Here is a 21,326-nt window from a genome sequence, read left to right on the forward strand (position 1 = left end):
AGTTTTGTGGTTTATTGGTTTGTGCTGAACTGGTGGACTGTGTCATTGTACATGAAATGCTGAGATTTTAAGTAAGTCTGCAGTCAACAATGCAAGAACAAAAGCTCAAAGGTCATATTCCACCTTGGGAACTAGTTTGGTCTTGTTTTCTATTTTGAAACAGTAAAATAACACAGAAGCTCCTCAATAAACAGAAAAATAAAGGAAGCTTTCAGACAGGGTGATGAAAATGAAATTAGATCTGAACGAAATGAACCAAGAGTTTCTCAGAGGATTCATTCTGACCTCTGTTCTAAGCACCTGATGCTCCTTCAAATCAACAGTTACGATGCTAAGCTAACCTAGTCTCCAAGACATAACTAGTCCCTCCTTCTAAGACTAGCCCAACACCTAACAAAGGCCTGCCTCTCTGTTGCAGAAACGTGAACGTGTTGGTCTGTTCTTACCTGGGTGAGTGTATTACTTTCCTAAGTGGAGGTTGTTGTGTGTTTGGACTCACCCAGTAAGACGGTTCCTGTTCTTCAGGGGCGGCCGAATCAACCCAACGGTACCTTTCGACGTCCGTCCTGGTTCCAGGGGCCAGCGCGCTCTCCGATCCAGGATGTTCAGTTTAATTTGAGTGTGAATAAATGAAAAGTAACGGTGTGAGTTGAATGTCCGTTTTTTAGTCCTTTCCCCTCTTGTGCCCTGGCGTCCGCCTTTGCCCGGTGGCGTCTTCCCAGACACCCTTTTCCCCTCACCTGCCGCCAATTTGGGTTAATGGGCCCCAAAACACCACGCCCCCCCTCACGTGTGTGTCAGTTGGTCGTTACCATTTTATGGAGCTACAACAGTGACAATAAGATTTGGCATCGAAAACAAAACCCAAACTGAAATGGGAAACATTGCCATTGAAATATCTGTATTTTAAAAAGTTGTACTGGCACTTAAACAAGTATTTGCACTGAAAAAAGTTTTACTGAAAAAAAAACAAAAAAAAAAAACAGCAATTGAAAAATGTAGGAGACCCGGAAGCCAGGCTGGAACCGGAGCTACATATCATTTGCATATTACTGCCCGTGACACACCACCGGAGTTCCATTGCGTGGAGGGCATGGAACAACCATAGACAGTACACAGACGTATACAGACATTCCCATAGACTCCCATTGTATTTATATACAGTAAATGGGAACGGCTTAATTTTCATTTCGGCGTGGATGTTATTGGGTCAAAACTGTGGTGATCTTAAGCCAATGCTTGTGGTGTTTTTGAAGGGAATAGTATAACGTGCAGTAAAGTATGATAAAATGTATATGGTAAAGCCGAAACTCCTATTTGAGTCACAGAATCCAGAACACCACCACTTAACTCATCATTATGAGATGCTAAGCACCATCTACATCCCAGCATCCACCCCGTAGGCCCTGAGTCTACCTAATCTGATGGGAAAAGTTGGTATGATCACTCCCCACTCCCAGCAAAGTCAAAAGCACAGACAAGGAACATCAACACTGCACATACATGTTCTACATTCACACAATAATCATTTCACATACGGGTTGTTTCAGCTCACACTCTGAGCTGACAACTTTTTAACAACAAAAACTTGAGATTTTGAATATGAATGTCCTTTGGTTGCAGTATGGGAAATGTAAGACAGAACATTTTTGGAGCTGCTTGGCACATACTAGGAACTGAGAGTCAGGATATCTCGACCCCTCCAGCTTAGATGATGCCTTTTTGAGGCTGTCTCTTGAATGCTCCCTCCTGTGGGTAAATTGAATATTTAACTTTTATACAAAAGAGTCAGCTAATTATTATCTTAGGGCTTTCTCTTTTGTTTGATTCTTCTTAATTTGGTGATTTTTACTTACTTTTATGTTACAGTTATCCTCACTTGAGTTTATTTTTTTGACTTTATATTCAGGGTCAGAATGTTTACTGTTTGTATTCATTGTTACTGTTTAATGTATTTATTATTTGTGGTACTGACATTAGTTGTAGTATTAAGATTAATGCCATTAGTCTTAGTATCCTGTAATCAGGCCTAACATCAGTCGTCATGTCCTATAAATAGTGACGGTCATGTTGAAGGTCGTTTCCCCTTTAAATTTTTTTTTTTTCGAAGGAAACGTCGATGCTGTTCTGTCCAGAGAACAGGAGAGAGGAGGGGGAGACAAAGGGGGAGATGAGAAGGTGGGAGACAACTCAGCATGACATGTATTCACCGGCAGGGAGAAACCCCGGAGAGGACGCGCGTGTTTTCATCATGTAGAGGCAGACACACCGACGGACAGACTCAGTTTCATCCTCAAACTTCAGAACAGCATGAAGCCTGAGCTGCGTTGACTGAAAACACCGACTGACGTATTTTGGATTTCTCTAGAGACGTAAAATAAAAACGCAGGTAAGCTTTATCACTAAGGTTATTAACGCAGAGGTGGGGGATCCTCTTTCCTCCCTGCATCAATTTTTCATGTGCGACCTTTTCGTCTAGGGCACTTTCGCAGAGATGAACTTTAGGTCTTGTTGTGTCAGATTACACTGGCAGTTATGATGTTGGTCGTGACATAGCCTGAGGTGAATCCAGCGGTTTGGGGGCCATGCAGCGGCAGACCGCTGTAAACAAACACAGCAGACGTGCAGGCTGCCCCTTTCAGCACCAAGGACAGAGCACCCGAGGCTGCTGCGTAGTTTGAAACCAGAGGCTTCTCCCAATGACACAACACACAGCTGTACTGTTCCTTCTACGAATAAAACACAGAGTAATGTCACTTTATCAGCAGAATGCATCTTCAAGGTTTTAAAGCTAAAACTGAGCTGGTCTTATGGCATAAGCTGCCAATATTTTATGTGCACCAGTTTTTTATTTATTTATTTATTTTTCCCAGACACCACAGAGCCCTCCATGTTCCAGACTGTAATATATGTTAACTCCCTGTAAACATAACTGTCACTAATGCCAGTGATCAAAATGTTAATTTTTCAGGAACAGAATGATGAGGCATGAGCATGAGCTATTAAAGCTATGATTCAAGTCAAGTCGTTTCTATATATACATATATATGTATGCTATGCGTGCAGAACAGACCAAAATAGCAAAATTACAAAATGATAATTCAATACCAAATGGAGAAAAAGCTTATCAATCTTATCATGCAGAGAAAGGATCAAATGGACAAAACCTTTAAAGATCTTTTTGGTTGTGTGTTTCCTTGTTTTGAGATATGGTGGTAATTACAATCTTAATTTATATAGCATGAGATCATGCAGCAAAAAGTTGTTTAAACTGTGATGGCAGGATGACAAAATGAAAGATAATGACAATACTGATTGAGGGATATTAGTTGTGCAGGGTTTTGGTCATAACTGATTTTGCCTCCCTATGGTTTCTTGGGTGGAGCAATCCAAAACTGGACTCATATTTGATGAAAGCCATGTTCGTGCTCCTTTAAGGGAGGGTAGATATTGAATATTGGTAGAGGACGATGTTAGAATGCATGATGAGGCATATAATTAAAGACAGTAATATTAAGTGGTCCCAGGCCATTTGGAGCTTAATGTATGAGAATTTTAAATATCAATTCTGAAACAGATTGGAAGCCAGAGCAGATGAGCTTGAACTTGCCTAATGTATACTGTCTTTCCTGTAAGTTAAGTAAGCAATGGTACAGTCTAATGTGCTCAAGATGATGGGATATATCAGCTTTAGCTGTGTTTCTCAAATGAAAGAATTCTGCTTTAATGATAGTGCTAATGAGGGGTTTGAAACAGAATCAAATCAGAATACAAAATGTCCATGTCTGGTATCTCTGCTCCCACTGTGCGTTACAGTGTACATGAATGGGATTTTGCCTGTGGTGTTAACAGAATAGTGTCCCAGTTACTCTGGATAAGCCCCAGACCTTCCTGTCAGGAGTTCATCTGTAATGTTTCCAATTACAGCACATGCAACATGTAAAACACGAAGTCCTCCTGAATAAGAAAGTTATAAAGGTTAGAGAGAGTGGTCGTATTGGGCTTGATATCCCAGCCAGAACCAGTTTTGTACATTCTCAAAACAGCATGAGTGCACCAGTCCTCTAAATGTCAGCTTGCCAATTACTCTTAAAAACAGGCCATGACCTGAGAGCAAGCTATTATTGAGAAGCACCAGCCCGCTTAGGTTCCTGTAAACCAGGCTGCATACTGACAAACTGACAGAAGAAAGTGCACTGCATTAACACAGCCTGGACTCTACCAACTATCCATCCGCTTTATTCAGGTCCTCCAAATGATGGATGAATCTGCCTGTGAGTATGAAAAAATATGCTCCATTTTCTCAAACAAGCTGAATCATTTCAGTCTTTATTTTTGCTTTGGTGCTTCATTTTTTAAATTGCCAATACCTGTGTGAAATAATTATTTTAAATTACTTTTCTTTTATAATATTTTTGCCTTAAATGTGCTAAATACATCAAGTGTGATCTACTAATTGATAAAGGGACTGTTTTACAGGAGCAGAAATGGCAGCTGCAGACATCCTCTTCTTCACTCTGTGGATTGCCACATTCTTCGCCACTGGACTTGGGTGTCCTGTGCTCTGTACCTGCTTAGATAAACACAACCGCCATGTTGCTGAATGCTCCTACAAAGACATAGCTAAAGTCCCAGATGGTTTTCCTCCTAATGTTTCGACTGTGAGTCTCACTGTTAATAAGATAAGTTTCATACCACTGGGGAGTTTTGACAATGTCACCCAGGTGACATCGCTGTGGATGTCCCACAATGAGATCGTCTCCATTGAACAAGGGAGCCTCGCGCCTTTGGTTCATCTGCGTAACTTTGACATCAGCTACAATAAAATCATAGACTTTCCTTGGGAGGATCTGCAGAGCCTCACAGCCCTGCATCTGTTGAAGATGAACCACAATGAGATGGCCCACCTGCCGAGGGATGCTTTCTCTAACCTCAAAGAGCTGAGGTCCCTCCGACTTCACAATAACAAATTTGTAACAATAGCTGAGGGGACATTTGACGGTTTGTTGTCTTTGTCCTATTTGCAGATTTCTAACAATCCTTTTGCCTGCACCTGTTCCCTTGACTGGCTTAGAGACTGGATTTCAGCATCCACAAAAATTCAAATCACAGTCCCAGATCAGAATTTGATTACTTGCGCAAGCCCAGACACACTTAAAGGGGAAGAGATCAGTACACTGCCCGAGTCAAAGTGCATGAGCCCAAATGTCACAATACAGACTGAACCAAATATTCATAACTCATCTGTCTATGAGGACAGTACATTGGTCCTGACTTGTGAATTCAAAGGAAACCCAAAGCCACTAGTCATGTGGAATATTCGCAGCAAAAGCCAGACACAAGAGCTGGCCTTGTCGTTCACGGAAGATGACTCCACAGAATCAAATGAGAACTCCTTACAGTCCTCTCATCCTGTCAAAGTCTTCAGTAATGGGACTCTTATCATTTCACACCTTAGGAAGGAAGACAGTGGCAACTACAGCTGCTTGGCCACAAATGAATTTGGTAGAGCTTACGATTCAGTGTCAGTGGAGGTGGTGGCTTCACCAAAACCAACACCCATAACAAGAATGACCACAACACCCACTTACACCGAAACACAATCATATGTACAGAGAGCAACAAACAAAATATCTGTGTTTGATTCTGTGCTTCTACCTAATGTAAGGAGAGAAAACTTAATAAACATTGTACCGACTGTCCCACCCACTGCAGAGATTAATTCTGAGTCTTACGAGGAGGAAACAAGATATCCGTCGCGTGCTAGTAAATGTGGTTTGACCGCTAATACGAGATACATTTCTAGCCATGTTTTTAATGGGAGCCTGGAAGATATCAAGCAATACACATTTGACTTTGGTGTCATTGCACTTGGGGTGTCAGAAACAGAGGCAACAGTGCGACTTAACCCTCTTCTCGTACCCAGAGAGAAAATCGCCAGTGGGGACACCACTGCTACCACATCTGGGAGTGTCCACCCTGACAGTGAAGAACGCCATGAACTTTCAGACGACTCTGAAAAAGTTCACTCCAGTGGCTTGTATCTGTGCGTCACTGCCGATCGCAAACACTCAGCTGTGCAGTGGTCTAGGATCAAGGAAGGTGTTAACACCTATGTGTTCAGCGGCTTACGCCCTGGCACCAACTACTCCCTGTGTCTGACCTACAGAGGTGAGGACTGCGAGGTCCAGGTGCTGTTCACCACCAGAAGGAGGGTGCCAAACCTGCTGATCATCATCTCGGTCAGCATCTGCCTCCTGACTGTGTCTACTGTGCCTCTGCTCGGTGCAACTTGCTTCCATCTGGTGTACAAATACCGCAGTAAGACGTACAAACTGATCCTGAAGGCCAAAGACCAGTACCACATGGAGAGGAACCTCACCGCCAACTTTAACATCCATGCACCACACACCGACTCTCGGAGGAGGATTAATGGCAGCCAGCTGGATGAGGAGGAGGGGGAGACGGAGAGTGGAGACGGAGAGAAAGAGGCAGATACAGAGGAAAGTGTGGTGACTGAGTCATTTACTTTGTCTCAGTGCAGGGGGAATTTAGACGACTGTGAGGTAGGATCTGAGTACAGTGATCGGTTGCCTTTGGGAGCTGAAGCAGTGAATATTACAAGCAACTACAAATATCCAAATCAGTAAATGTTGAATTGTTACTCACTTAACATAATCTGTAGGGTTTTTTGCATTCAGTTAGAGGGAAAAAATTGATTTTTTTTTTTTGCAGTTTGTGCCAATGTTTTATGTTTTTTTCAGCCTTTGTGAAAGCAGCCTTGAAATACAGTTTTGTTCTGCAGTGATCTAACAAGATGCAAAATATATTTATGTGCTTTAGACCACACCCAAAGCTGAAACAATCAGTCTATATCGACTGTCATGGCCAGACAAACATCTTTTGGTGAAAGCTGTACTTGGCCTGGTGTAGGCTATGCTAACTGCACGTCTTTGCTGGGAGTATCTGGGCTTGTTTTCATCCCTCTAAAGGCAATTTTCAGTCATTCATTCATGTACACCTCTCAAAAACATCTTCCATAAACAACAATAGAAGGCAAAAACAGAGCCAGCTTGTGTTCAACCTTAAAATTATTAATCTGTTACAGAAGTAGAAGAAGCATTTCATGTCTGTGCAGCTTCACATTTTATTAAAATAAACACAGAGAGAGTGCATACATAAATGTGCATCTGCATCCAGATCTTTACCAAAATAAAAACAGTGATAGACAATCATGGGATACCAAACATACCATTTTATTTATGTAAGTGCAATATTTCATAAGAAGCAAAAATGTTCAAAAATGCCTCATCTCTCGACATTAAGAAATCCTGTAAACAAGTTCTGGATCTGACCATGTTCTTTGGTTCATGGTTCAACTTTCTGACCAAACAACAGAGGTGATATTACAATAAACATGAAGGCTATTTTGTCCAGTGTCCATCTCCCACCTGCAAAGATTAAAATAATACTCTGAGAGTGCACATTGGAGCTGCATGTTACAGCCACGTTTGGCCACAATTACCACAAACTGCCAAAATGTTCTTGGACACTGAGGACTGAAAGTTAACCCTGAGATAACACTGAATGAGTCCTTAAATGGAGGCAGAGGTTACTGTTGAACCAGTTTTGACAACAAAGAGATGTAACAAATAACAAAGCTTGTGTCACATATGAAATGCTTTGCAAAATGATTCGGAGTTATGTACGCTAGATGTAAGCAGTAGTAAATGGGCTAACTGTGACTAAAATGTACCAATATTCCACTCACAGTAAATTTGTGCTGTTGTTTTGCTGTATGAGCTTAAAAATACACTGACCCTGAATCCTCTCAGAAGGGAGATTAAATGTTTATAAAAACTGTGTTGTTTCAAAGACAAAAACAATGTGCCCCACAGCTACAGTATGAGCTCTTTGTCCAGTTATACTGTGAACATTCCCTATGAAGATAACTGTTTTCATGTTGAATAAAACTGGGTGTTTTAAACAATCTCTTCGTCACGATCTTAAAAATGTGGACAAGTGTAGTTCAATATTATCTGCCAAGTCTGCTTCAGTGTACAGTAACAGTAACAATGTTAATGAGTGTGTGTATGTGAAATTATCACTCCGCTGTATCTGGGTCATGTGTCCATCCATGGTGTTTTCCCCCAGACTACTACAGTTAGAGGCTCTGCATGCTGCCTGTCTTTGTGAGTCGCAGTATGCTGTGTCTTGTGTACATATTCTTGTCTTAAAGAATAACTTTGAGTCAGTGTTTGCTGCTGTCTTTTTTCTGTTTTATACCCCTGTAATTAAAGAAATAGTATGTTTTTACCAAAGTGTTTAAATGTCCTAATTCTAATTCTCCTCCTATCCTATGTGCCTCAATAAAGTTTGGACAAAACAATACTTGTTTATCTTTTGTCTTAACCAGTGTTCAAAATAACTAGTTAGTTTATATTTACACGTGATGCCAAATATTTAGGACATACTCACGTGTGATTACAAGACACCAACACATCAAACAGTCCCAGCAGTCCCATAACACTTAAAAAAAAAACAAAAAAAAAAAAACAAGAGTGGTGGTTAGGTGGTAAACTAATTAATTATTCAATTTGTTTGGGTACTAAATTAATGGTTTAATAAAAGCCTTCATACATCATGAATACATTAATATTAAACCTATCTAATGATACCTTGAGAGGGAGTAGTAAAAGACTTCATTTTAAAAAGCATGTCAGTAAATAGCTCAAATCATGGTTACGTTGTAATTCAAATTTAGTAGGATAGTCTTGATAAACCATTGAGTAATTGTATCAATAATTTACTAATTTTGGAATTTGAAAAGTAATTAAATACATGAATGCACCAGGAAATTTAAAAAAAGAAAAAAATTTAAAGACTATAACTGAACCAACAAATTTAACAACACATTTTCCACTTGTGCCTTTTATTTTTCTTGAGCAGTCACTTGTCACATGTTAGGAAAATTGTTAATTTGTATATCCATTAAAACAACACATGGGAAATAAAAGGCATAAAGCAACAGAAAACTGTAATCTGCCATAGTTTTGGTGATTTTCATAAAAGTTGATAAAACTGTACTATCCATGAACTTACAAAATTCGAAGCAAGAAGAACAGAGAACATATGAAGAACCAGCATGTGCTGACATATCTGGACTAACCTGAGGGCAAAAATTGACTAATGTATGACCTCATATCGACCTGCAGTCCACCTCTGATGTTGACATTGATCAGCACTGTCAGCCTGTACTGTGTCAGTTTGAAATTACTAAGAAAGCCTCTAGACTATTGCACAAGCATGCCACAATTAAAGTACTTTTCTTACCAGTACCTGGAATCTGATTCATATTTCTGTTGGATCTGATGGGATTACATATGAGTAGTTACATTTTGTTAAGAAGCCATGGTTTTGGGATTGGTGCCATTGTTGGCTTCTTGTGTGAGTGAGTGATCCTTTATATTTGCAGTTTTTAAGCTTTAATTCACATTCAAAACTTTAAGAGTCAGGGGGCTAAGCATCATATGGTCCACCTGCTCCATGACTTGAAGGGTTTACCCAAGCAATCTGTAATGGAGGACAGCCAGTAACAGGTATGTGTCAGGTGGAGACAAACTCTAAAGTCTCCACAGGTCTGTAGCAGATACAAATCTGTGTGTTATTAGGATGTAAATGGCGTTCACAAGACATTCAACCACTCATGTGAAGGTAGATAAATCACATCAGGAGCAACTTAAAAACTATGCTATGGACTTCTGCAACACCACAAGTTCTACTGGCTTTGAGTTTGTCACCAGGCACCTGATTTAACCTACATTAAAGACTCGAGATAACCCCTGACTGACGATTTAGTTTATTCTAGCTCCACCAGCTGGGCCATGTAAAAACAAAACATTGTGTCAGTGTGACAGAGTGACAGTATACTCCAAACAAGATTACACTGGATGAGTTCACACACAAAAACAAAATGGCAGGTTTGCAACCAAGAAACAGCTCTGCATTTGGCAGACTGAGCCCAGTGTCACAATCACAGTCTTGCTTTAACAGTAACCAGATGTTTTAGTTGCCTAACTATAACCATATCTCAGTTGTTAGCCACAATCGTTCCCTAACCTTAACCACACCACAGCTGCCATTCGCAAAACAATCATTGAAAAAACTTTAACTTTATAAAGAAATGCAGATTCATTCAATACTGAACTTCTTGTCAGTGTGTGTAGGTGGGTTAGTCAAACTTGAAAATAAAAATAATGAAAAATAACATCCAAAATACAGTGTCACCTGCAACTGTGCAACACAAATGTGATTGGTTGCAGACCATGTTTTTAATACAAGTGTAACTAGATTTATTTCTTGCCCTGAACTGACCCCAACATGTTTCTGCGGATCTGAAGCTACATCAAATGCATTGTTTGGAGTAAACTACCAACCCTAGGAATCTCAGTCAGTTTTATCTTGATTTGTTGGGGTCTCAGTGGACTGGTCAGGCTCGGCCGCTGGCTTGGCAGCCTCTTTCTTGCTGCCCTTCTTGGAGCTGCGGTTGGGGGTGCCGTTCAGAACACTCTCTGAGGTGTGCAGTGTCTGGAAGTGCTTCCTGGAGCCCAGCAGGGATGGGTTGTTGACCAGCGTGTACAGCAACTGCCAGCGAGCACGAATCATCCGCCTGCTGGTCGCCTTGTTTGGTCTGTTCTCCTGAATCCCTGAAAGCATGAAGGAGGAGCAGGCTGTCAGGGCAGAATGAGACACCAAACTGAGGGGTTGCAGGTGCAAAAAGGCATAAGTTTTTTTGAAACCACTCTGTGAGGACATTTCAGCACTGTGAGGACATTGTGGTCAGTCCATGTGTGGGGTCTCTACCTTCCTCTGCGTCTTGTATTTTCTGCCCAGCTCTGCCGCACTCAACCATCATGTCCAGCAGCAGCCCACAGAAAGCTTTCATCACTGGGTGTGACTGGCTGACCTCCACCTTCAAGAAGTGGGTATAGTATCGGTAGGCTGGATGGGGTCAAAGGTCAGAGATCAGAGAATAGGAAAGTATCATCTGGCAGCCAGAGCCTGATAGCTGAGGTGTATCTGCCACAGAACTGCATCATGTCCTCAACTGAAAAAACATAATAAAAGCCATCATGTTATACCTGGGTCATAGGACTCTGAAGTGCGGTGCAGCAGACTGATGTCAATACGACCAAGATGGATGATGTTGTACAAAGCTGTTATCACCATTCTCCATATTGCAACTACCAGTCCCACCACGGTGTTGATGAGGAAGAGCAGGTACGTCAGGAGGAACAGACTCTCTCTGGAAAATAAATTAAGGTTATGGTTATCTCAGCAGATAAATGCCATGTCTAGGATTTTCTTTATTCAGGTAGAAGGTGCAGGACATCAGATATCAGTACAAATGAAGACCAATTCATTTGGAATGGTTACGTACTTCTAAGCCTGTGAAAAGAAACAAACTACACTAATTAATGACTGATCAATCAATATACTATACACATTACACTGAAATAAGCTGGATTCTCCTACCTGTTCTTTAGGTCTCTTGTTCCAGCTTCCTTTTTGATAAAAGCAAACTTAGCAATCACATGTTGAAGCACTGTCGCCAGTATCAGTGTGACCCAGGCTGGCCTGAAACATCACAAACCACAGTGATGGAAAATGGAAAAGAAAAAAAAAAAAAACACCATCATCTCTATTTTGTTAAGGAATCACAGGATGAAAAAACAGTGACATGAAACATCACTGACTCACCAAGCCTTTCCTGCGATTTCAAAGACAATGATGTTACGGCCATAAAAAATAGGGATAATGATCAAAAACACCAAGAACAAAAAGCAGATGAAAAACACAATAGTCTGAATGGCCATTCCTGCAGAGAAGCACAGACACAAGAAATCTTTATTCATGAATTCAAACACATTTCCAAATTAAATTATCTAGTTGGATTTTTAAAGCAGTTAATTAAAAATGCTTTAACTGAAGAATTAATTCTGCTGTTTCACTCTTCACACTTGACATCAAGTAAAGGATAAAGAATTACATTTTTTCTTAATGTCAAAAAACCCCATGAAAAGACCAACATGTATGTTGTTATATGTATAATAGTTATTATTTCTACTTCTAATGAGCAAAAATAAAGTTTGTATGTTCATGATGATGAAGGAAAATGTCCCCCATTGGAACAGTGTGGCTCACTGATGTGTTTTTAATGGTTTTTAGAAACAATGGAGCTCTGTGGTTCAAAGGAATAACACGTATCAGGTGATTGTAGGATCAATTTAATGATAATTTTGGACTTTTCAAGGGATTTGTTGGTGATATGAAAACTGCAGAATACTATCAGGATTATCATAAAATTAAGTTAGAATCAGTGAAGATTTCAAAATTTTAAAAAAATATTTTTTAGTTTTACCGAAGCAGACGATTGCAGCCTGGTATCCTGTCAAACCCATCCAACAGACAACTCCAGGTTTGGATGGACAGATGGTCTTCTGGCTGTTATAAATGTTGTAAATGTCTCCTTTGTACAGCCCTCTCAAGTTTGACCTAGAACAGATTAAATCAGTGATTCACGAGGTTCACATTTGAAGGCCTGGGAATCTATCAAACAACAGAGACAAGTGGGCAGGATTATGTTGGATAGCCAGCCCTGCTTTAACAGAACCGTTTAACAGTTCAGTTCGCCCCATTTTTCCAATGAATTGAAAAGGCTGTTATTTTAAAAAGAAATCGAAATATGTACTTTAGGAAAGGGGTCATTCAATCAGAGAGCTCACACTCCCTCATGCAGTTAATAGAGCAAAGTTAGAAGGTGAGCTTTCTTGTTGAATAATCCTGATTGCAACAGTAAAATGTAGTGAATTTGATTAAGCTCTGATTTTAAAGCAGATTTTATTGCACATACCTGTGGAGAACCATGGACCTCATGAGCATAACAAGACTGACCAAACAGGACAGGGTCATCGCACAGAGGTAGCATACTAACAAACAACATGGTGCAAAAGAAAAACAAAATACATTTTTTAAAGACAGAATCTCATATTTTGTTAAAATACCATGGAGTGAGCCAACATACCTTCCAGCAACCAAGTGTAGAAAGTCACAATCTTGACAACCTCCATCCTGTCATCTGATAGGATGATCCCAAACCCCAGTAACAAGAAAGCGATGTTTTCATCAATACCAGCACGAACAATGTGGAGAGTGGGGACGACCAGGACAACTAACAACAATGCCGTCTGAAGGATGAAACAAAGTCAAGTTAATGCCTCACAGTGATTAACAGCAGTAAATACATTTTGTCTGATTTAAGTGGTAAAAGTTAATGATGATCTACGGAGGACTTACATGATATATTGCCACAAAGGCAACAAATGCTGACACAGCCAGCTGTAGTGGAAAACGAAATACTGAGAGAAAATGAGGGAAACTCAGTCACTTCTGTCTGTGGACCTTATTTATTACATGTAGCATTTATCTGTATTGCATCACTTCAAACATTTGACTTATGTTTAGAAAATCACCTTTTGTCAGATGCCACTCACCTTTTTCAGGTAAATAAAAATAACTCTTAACCACCTCCAGAATTCTCTTTGCCAGTGTTGGTTTGTCTGTAGTTGAAGAGCTACAGACATGAACAAAGCATGTTAGACATTAAAACATAATGACTGACTGATCCATACTTTTATGCTCAGTACGTACATGCACAACACAATGAGTTTGAACTAATGGGGAAAACATGTTAAGTAAACTCTGAATCTGCAAAGTCATTTCTCACTAAAATGTAAATGTAAGGGGTGGAAAGTAGAAATACTCAAGAACCAGTTTCACAAACTTGCATTTCAGTAGAGTACTTGTATATCCTGCCTCTGATTTTAAGGGAGGAAAAGCACAGGTGTAATTGATAAAATAACGAGGTGAGCTGGCTCCATGCTGTTGTGAATGCTGGTCCACTATCATGACTCACTGGGAAACTTGATTGAGCCACTGTAAACAAAATCTGTTCCACCTGTGCTTCCCCTGCTCAGACAAGTCATCATATGTCATGACCCCAATACACTGATTACACATAAAATCATTAGCTCCATTCACCTGACAGTTGAGAGCCTTTTCTTGAGAAGTGACTTCACGTAGTCGGTGTAGTAGCTGCTGTCTAGGTCCTGTAGAACAAAAAAAAAAGTAGACGTAGAAGAGGGAGTGATGATTCACTATATGAGAAAGTGTTGAGAGGATGTTATCAATAGAAGGTTATGTGTTTAATTTTCTTTATAATTTTCAGTGGGAAAACTTGATTCTGAAGCCCCATTAAATTGGGATCAATGTTACAGGTGAAGGTGGAGGATAAAATATTCCCTGTGGTCTCTGGTTAGGATCATCAGTCTTCACTCAGAGTGGAGAGAACCCCACGTTTCAGCATCAGTTTGAAACTCTCAGTTGGCAGTTTATTAGGTACACTTGGCTAAGACTAATGCAGTCTAATACAACAGTCCTACAACAAATCCTCATTCATAAAGGTTATAATGTTCAGTTTGAAACTGTTGAAACTGTTTCAGATTCTGTTGTATGGGCTTGTGTTTCTATTACTTTGTCCACCCCGTTTATCTCAGTGAGATTAGGTAAAATAACACAGTATCTAATGGTTTATTCATCTTCAGTTCATTCATTTTTACCATGCCTAAAAATCAAAGTAAGTAAAAGAGTGTGAGTCCTGCCAGTTTTCTGAGCTGTTAAAATCACTGACCAGGGCATGTGATATTAAAATCACCCCACCTCTCCCAGAGAAACTGACTGACTGGTCAGACTGTATGGTCTTACTGCATATTCCTTGAACAGTAGTTCTGAGCACTTGATCGGTTGAAAACATGACATGAAATGAATTCTCTTACTAGTTTAAAAAGACTAATTTATTTATTCTCTCAGATTAATCCTGCTGTTAAAACATAAACTCATTTGTTTGAATGGGGAAAAATATCAGCTCCCTTGTCATAATCTGCTCAAGGACGCTGAGTTAAACCCACTCTATTCTGAACAAGCTGCTTACAGTAATCATGGTTCTGCTTTACATAGTTCAAATTCATGTTTCTTTCTTCAGTCACACCAGAGACAGTTTACATGTTAGTATTTGCACATAAATGACAAGAAAGACAAGAAGGTTTGACTACGTTTCATCTAAGGACAAATGGTACTTTGTTCTCACCTCATCAGTATTTGGTCCTTTGATAAACAGCAAAGGAAACTGGACACAGAGATACGCAAGGCAGGCCAGCTGAGGCAGACTTGCAAGCAGAGCATAGTACTTATAGATCTGTGAAGAGGGAAATGAAAAGTCTGTTAAAGTATCAGACCAAATAAATAAATAAATAAAATGTACAGTTTTCATTATTTTACTATGAAGGAAGATTATACTTTGTCAGGTATTAAATCCATTGGTTTGGCCGAAAACTGACATTCCCCAAGTTTTATCATGATATATTTTGATTTTGAGATGTAACATTACATATACATGAACATATTGCTAGTGTCTGACCTCTGGAGTCTTTGGGCAGTCAAACTTCTGCCACACCAGGACCCCGAAGTGACTGAAGGAGAGGAGCGCCCCAAACGCATAACCTGCTTTGCGCTGCAGAGTGCCACAGACCAACAGAGGATAGTACAGGACTGGATAGTAGAAGATGGCGATTATCTTCATGTACTCTGACAAATAAGAGATAATGGAAAGGAATGTATCATTCCACTGATTTCCACAGTCGGTTTAGGTTTCACTAACCTCCATATCAAAGATGTTTTCTCCTTTTGGATGAACTCAGGGTCCCTTTTAAATCATTTAATATCATACCTGAGTCTTCTCTACATTTACAAGAACTGTCTGCCCCTGTGTCTTTTTTAATATTATCCCTGGGTGAATTTGACTTGTAATTTCAGTACAAATGCGTAGATGCATTTCCATTCCCCAGTACACTGTGGATAAATCAAACATGTCCACCTTTAATTTCTGCTGGAGTATCTTTGGAGAAAGGCAGCGGGTCCGGGGCGATCACCAGCATAGCCAGTTTACTGAACACCAGTCCAAAAACAGCCATGACCAGGCCTTTTTTCTGAGTCTGGTCCAGGAAGTTGGTTGGACTGTGAGATCAAACAGGATGATTTAGATCTGAGACAACACTGCAGCTTAAAGTCTCATTTATCTCTAAGTATTGTATACTAAATTCACCTGAAGATACTGGAGGATCCTCTTGTAAATCCTTGGCAGAATTTGTTTTTCCTGGTGAGAACTGCAAGGATTAACATGATCACCAGCTACAGGGGAGAGATGAATTCATGAAACACAAAAGCAAAATAAGCAAAAACCGAAAAGTCACAGGAAGCCAGTGTAAAGATACAAGAATGTGAGTAATGTAGTCTGACTTCCCATAGATGATCAAGTGCTCACAGTTCACACATTTGGATAAGCTGCAGACGAGCGATCAAAAATGCAACTGGTCACACAGTTTATCTGGTTAAAATTTAATCTTAATTCAAACACCTGAAGGCCACTTTTTGTGATCTTGATTTAGGCATTTCTCTTAACGTGCTGCAGATTTTTATCTGGCTTTCATGTCAATATCACCACTATCACCACTCCTTATGCCACAAAGTTTTAACTTCTCGGGTCAATGCAAAATTTGATTTTGTTTGCGATAATTATTTAATGATGATGTAACTGGAAGTGGGGATGCAGTGTCCTGTCACACTGGAAATCATTTTAACTGGTTTAACTGAACTTGAGAAAAGAGAGATCAATAAACTCACAATATTATATTAAATCAACAACTGATCAATCACACTGACAACACAACAATCGGAACCATTTACATATTCTCAGTTTGAAGAGTCCAGACAAAAAGTGTTTCAACAATATTTTTAATTTGTCCATTTCACACGTCTGACAAAACAGATGTACTGCCAATTCAACTGGCTACACACCGCCCTCTACAGTGACTGTGTATGGGGCGCTTCCAAAACACGGATGACCTACGACTCAATACTGTGCCTGAACGCCTCCTGTGTAGACAAACACACTGAAGCTGCTCACGTTACTGCTCACTGTGTCAACGCGATGTTAGACCCATCTTTAATACAGTTAGTAGAAGGATAACAATGCGAGGCAGTGCAGAGCTATGGGCTGAACTCAATACTGACATTCACTGTCAGTATTGAATTAACTTTATTTTTATTATAAGTACAACCCACCAGGACTTAAATCTTTGTTTCCATCATATATTTTCTACAATGATTCAATCCCATTTCAAAAAAGAGGGGAATATGGAGAGTTTTTAACTCTCAAACAGAGCGTGCTCAGCAGTCCTCATAAAACTTATTTACAATTTGGTTAATGTTAAAAGATTGATCCTGTATGATGTTTAAAGAACCTCATTTGGCGAGCATGAGAGCATTCTTCAGACCACAGTGTCTTGTTATGTCTGATCAGCTGCAGTGACCCAGCTGTCACAGTTGATTACCCACTGAACAAGGAAATTGGTCCACTTCCATTCGCTGTGCTGTATGAGGGGTTCTCTTTGCCAAGTTACAGAGGCCCTCACTTGTAATTGGGTGAAGGTAAAATGAGGGTGAACATCATTACATCTGACATCTGTCTGAAACAAGAATGGCTGATGGATTCATGGAAAAACTCCTCATGGATTTAATGGAAGATTCAAAAACTTATGCTGCGCTTAGAGGGAGCATAATGTTGTGTAAGTGTTCCAAACTTAAATTGTTTACTGTTTAGAGTAAAAGTATTTATGTAGATTCTAATAGCTAAATGGCAGGGGTAGCCATTATTTAGCTGAATTAGTTAACATTCTTTTAGCATGCTAATAATGTTATGATACTAATATATGGCCCCTTTATGAGCTTGGAAATGACACTTGTTACTTGAAAATGCTGTTTAATAATGTAAAAAGACAAGACTTTCTGAGTTCTCTCATATGTTTGCTTAGCTTCTTGTGAAATAGTCAAGAGTTTTACCCCTTTAGACCATGAGAACTATTTAAATGAAATGAGAACATCACTTGTTGGTTGAACAGCTCACATCTCAGAGACAAATTCATCGTAAGGAATAAACATTACTTGGCTATAACACATCACGTGCCAAAAATATCTCAGCTCAACAAGTCCAAATATTTTTATTCTACGATGACAGAATGTTTATTTGGTCTGACGGCCCTATCAGCAGGATGGCATTATTTATCTGTGCCTTCAGTGAATAAAATAAATCAGTTATATGATGTGACAGTGCTGTGATTGGTTGGTTAGGTTTACGCACAAGATAACATCATCACATTGTGTTATTTTGGGTTAAAACACAAAAAAACATTGTCTGAAAACATAGAGTGGTTTATGTTGAAGTCTGATCCTTTGTACTCCAGCCTCATCCTTAATCATTTTTTGGTGCACCTCACTATTACCAAGGTTAGTTAAAGGTATATGCATGATGTCTGGGGCATTTGCAAAAATGACTAAAGCTATCATTTTCTTTGTGGGTATAGTGTCACATATCTACATGAACACTCAAAGAAAAAAGAAATGCCTTTAGATTTCAGACATATGATCACTTTTTAAAGCTTTTGATGACTTGAGTATACTTACAGATATTGACAGCATGCATATGTGGAAGAGCTTGTCATCTGCTGTTGGGTCACATGGTAAAATAACTCTGACAAAAAGGAAATGACATTGAAATAAACAAACAACATAACAACAAACTCTCAAATGTATGTGAAACAACCAAAAGAGAAATGTGGTCATAAATCTGTTGAAACGTCCCGGCCCACAGGCCCCAGCAAATATTTCTATAAGAATTCAATTCAAATGTTACATTCAATTTGTCAGTAGGCACCAGATCTGTTTTCTTCTCTGAAATTGTACAAGTAAAGCACAATAACAAGTCAAACCACCACCTGTCTGGCATCATGAAGTCTACAATCAACAACCTAATACCTTGTACAGAGAATCAGTACTTAACAATAGCAACAGTAAAAATAGGAATGGAAATCAGATGTTTTCACAGAAGAACCTAAGCACCTAAGAAGTGTTTTATACTCACTCTTTGGGTGGTTTGGTTGGTTCTGCGTTCTCAGAGTACCAGTCTGAATAGTCATAATAGGAATATTCAAAAGGCTCAAATTCAACTTTGCTGTGATTCATTGTGGCTGTTTAGTGGAGTCGAGTCAGGTAAAAGCAGGACAAATAAAGATCCAGGGGTCTCCGGATCCTCCTCCTCCTGGTCAGGTAACCTCGCTCAGTGATCTTCTGGTGCTGTAATGTGTCGGGACAGTTTGGCCCAAACACCCCGACACATTCCAGTCCAACTAAAGAGCCAAACACAGCAGATTAACAGCTGCCCAGAGGGGAGTGAGAGGAGATTGCAAGCGAGAGGGAGAGAGACTCAACATTACAGTGAATGAGGGAAGAAGTGGAGGAACAAATTGGCCCAAAGTGACCTCTGGTGCTTCTTAAAGTGAAATAGTTATTCTTTGAGATTAAATTTTCTAAATATAGTTAATCAGAAATCATTCACTTCAGTATTATTCATTCATTAATTCATCACTCAAATCTTATTGATTACAGTCATATCTGGTTGAAGACAAGTTGCCCTGATTCTCAGTTCTATTGTCGAAGATAACAATAAACATGAATACAAAATTAATATATCTCACAAAATTAGACATAGATGTAAAATATTGTGCAAAACTTTAGGGCACTTTGGATGGTTACATTGTTATTCATCACATGAGCACATGGCCAGAGTCACGAAGAACCATCTTCAGAGACAAGAAGAACAAGTATAGTCCAGATGGTCTGACCCCCACAGAGCCCTAATCTCAACATCATGGAGTCAGTCTGGGATTACATGAAGAGACAGAAGACACTGAGACAGACTAAATCCACAGAACATGTAGCAAGTGAAACTGTTTAATCACAAAGCCAGTCAATACATTAAATATCACTTCTTCTTCTTCTTGTTTTTTTTTTTTTTTGGATTGGATTTTTCATGTGAGTACACAAAATGAATGGTGGCCAACTGGTTCCCAACTCAGTCGTCTGCAGACATTTAAGTCTGTTGTTTTTAGGTTGGAGAGCCTGTTGGAAATTAATTGTAGGATTGGTGGTTCTCTCCCTGGCTCCATATATTGAAGTGTCCTTGAGCAAGAAACCAAAATCCAAATTTCACAAAAAGGATGGAAAAAATGTAATTTACTTTGGACAAAAGCATCTGCCAACTTCATTCAGTTATGAATTTATTAATAAATGATAGTTTGCATGTGTATCATAAACAATTTTCTTTAGTTACTTAAAATTTCAGTAGAGAGGTGAGGCACCATCTCTCCAAAATTAAAAGGTCTGAAGCATCTTAAAGTATTACTGTAATGTGTGGCATGCTCATGATGAAATAAAAGCACTTTGTGTGATTTCTTGTTAAGTAATGTCATTTTGCACTGAAACGTGGTGTTAACCTGTTTGCCTCCCTCTGCCTGTTACTTAAGAGACTAATCTCATAATAAGATGAAAATCTCTCATTTAAACAGGGGCAAGCTTTGTGTGAAAAGAGATTAGAAAAGGCCAAAATGAGAATGTTGATCATTTGACACGTGAGGTAAAGCCTCAGTTTAGGATCACTCAGAACTCGTGTTTTTATTTCTGTAACATAAAAATGAGAAAGGCAGCGTCCAGTGCTGTTGTAGAGTTACTGATCAGAGGACAAACACAGATCACAGACCTGCTACTTTACCAAAATGGAGTATAAAGATGGACTCTATGGTCCAGTTAGTCCTCCATTGCCCATTTTGTGCATCATACAGAACATTTAAAGATCATTTAAAGACTTGATTTCTGTCACTAGACTCATTACTCTTGGCTAACAGCAACACACTTTGCTGTGAAATCAGACGAATCTCCTTTGGTGAGTTCAAAGTTTCTTAATCTGGATCTGTGAGCTCACTCATATGACAGAGGCCACAGAGGGCCAGTTGATCTGACCTCAGGTTTTTCTGACCGTGTGGGTGTACAAGGGCCTTGCACGGGACCCACAGTGCTCAGCTGCTGCTATTTCAAAACAAAAGGCCACCATTGATATGCTGCATGCTCTTCTTGGCTTCTTAACCTCCTAAATTAAATCATGATAACAAATTATTACACTTTTAAGCAAAGATGTCTATTTCCTTCTACATTTCAAGTTGCAGTACCAGCTAAAAGAAGTGTTTGATGTCTGTATTACCTGCAGAAGGCATCCAGCCCTGCTCCTCTGTTGTGTCTCTCTGATGATTTCCATGTGTTTG

General features: G+C 39.5%; 2 protein-coding genes across 2 annotated transcripts; one reads left to right on the plus strand and one right to left on the minus strand.

Moving 5' to 3' along the window:
* Window positions 1-2,152: 2,152 nt before the first annotated feature.
* LOC108887773 (immunoglobulin superfamily containing leucine-rich repeat protein 2) lies at window positions 2,153-8,392 on the plus strand. The gene is made up of 2 exons (XM_018683306.2): window positions 2,153-2,389; window positions 4,480-8,392. The coding sequence occupies exon 2, from the start codon at window positions 4,488-4,490 to the stop codon at window positions 6,648-6,650; it is 2,163 nt and encodes a 720-aa protein (XP_018538822.1). The 5' UTR covers window positions 2,153-2,389; window positions 4,480-4,487; the 3' UTR covers window positions 6,651-8,392.
* A 1,451-nt stretch (window positions 8,393-9,843) lies between these two features.
* Window positions 9,844-19,209, minus strand: LOC108887772 (receptor for retinol uptake stra6). The gene is made up of 17 exons (XM_018683305.2): window positions 19,094-19,209; window positions 18,637-18,703; window positions 16,220-16,305; window positions 15,992-16,131; window positions 15,536-15,702; window positions 15,206-15,313; window positions 14,101-14,168; window positions 13,554-13,633; window positions 13,357-13,418; window positions 13,085-13,247; window positions 12,914-12,989; window positions 12,422-12,555; window positions 11,761-11,878; window positions 11,536-11,637; window positions 11,142-11,305; window positions 10,864-11,001; window positions 9,844-10,706 (listed from the first exon to the last, which is right to left on the minus strand). Exons 1-17 carry the CDS (start codon window positions 19,192-19,194, stop codon window positions 10,447-10,449), a joined length of 2,034 nt encoding a protein of 677 aa, XP_018538821.1. The 5' UTR covers window positions 19,195-19,209; the 3' UTR covers window positions 9,844-10,446.
* Between the last annotated feature and the right edge of the window lie 2,117 nt (window positions 19,210-21,326).

This window comes from Lates calcarifer, linkage group LG2 (genome assembly GCF_001640805.2).
Source record: "Lates calcarifer isolate ASB-BC8 linkage group LG2, TLL_Latcal_v3, whole genome shotgun sequence".
Classification (NCBI taxonomy): domain Eukaryota; kingdom Metazoa; phylum Chordata; class Actinopteri; family Centropomidae; genus Lates; species Lates calcarifer.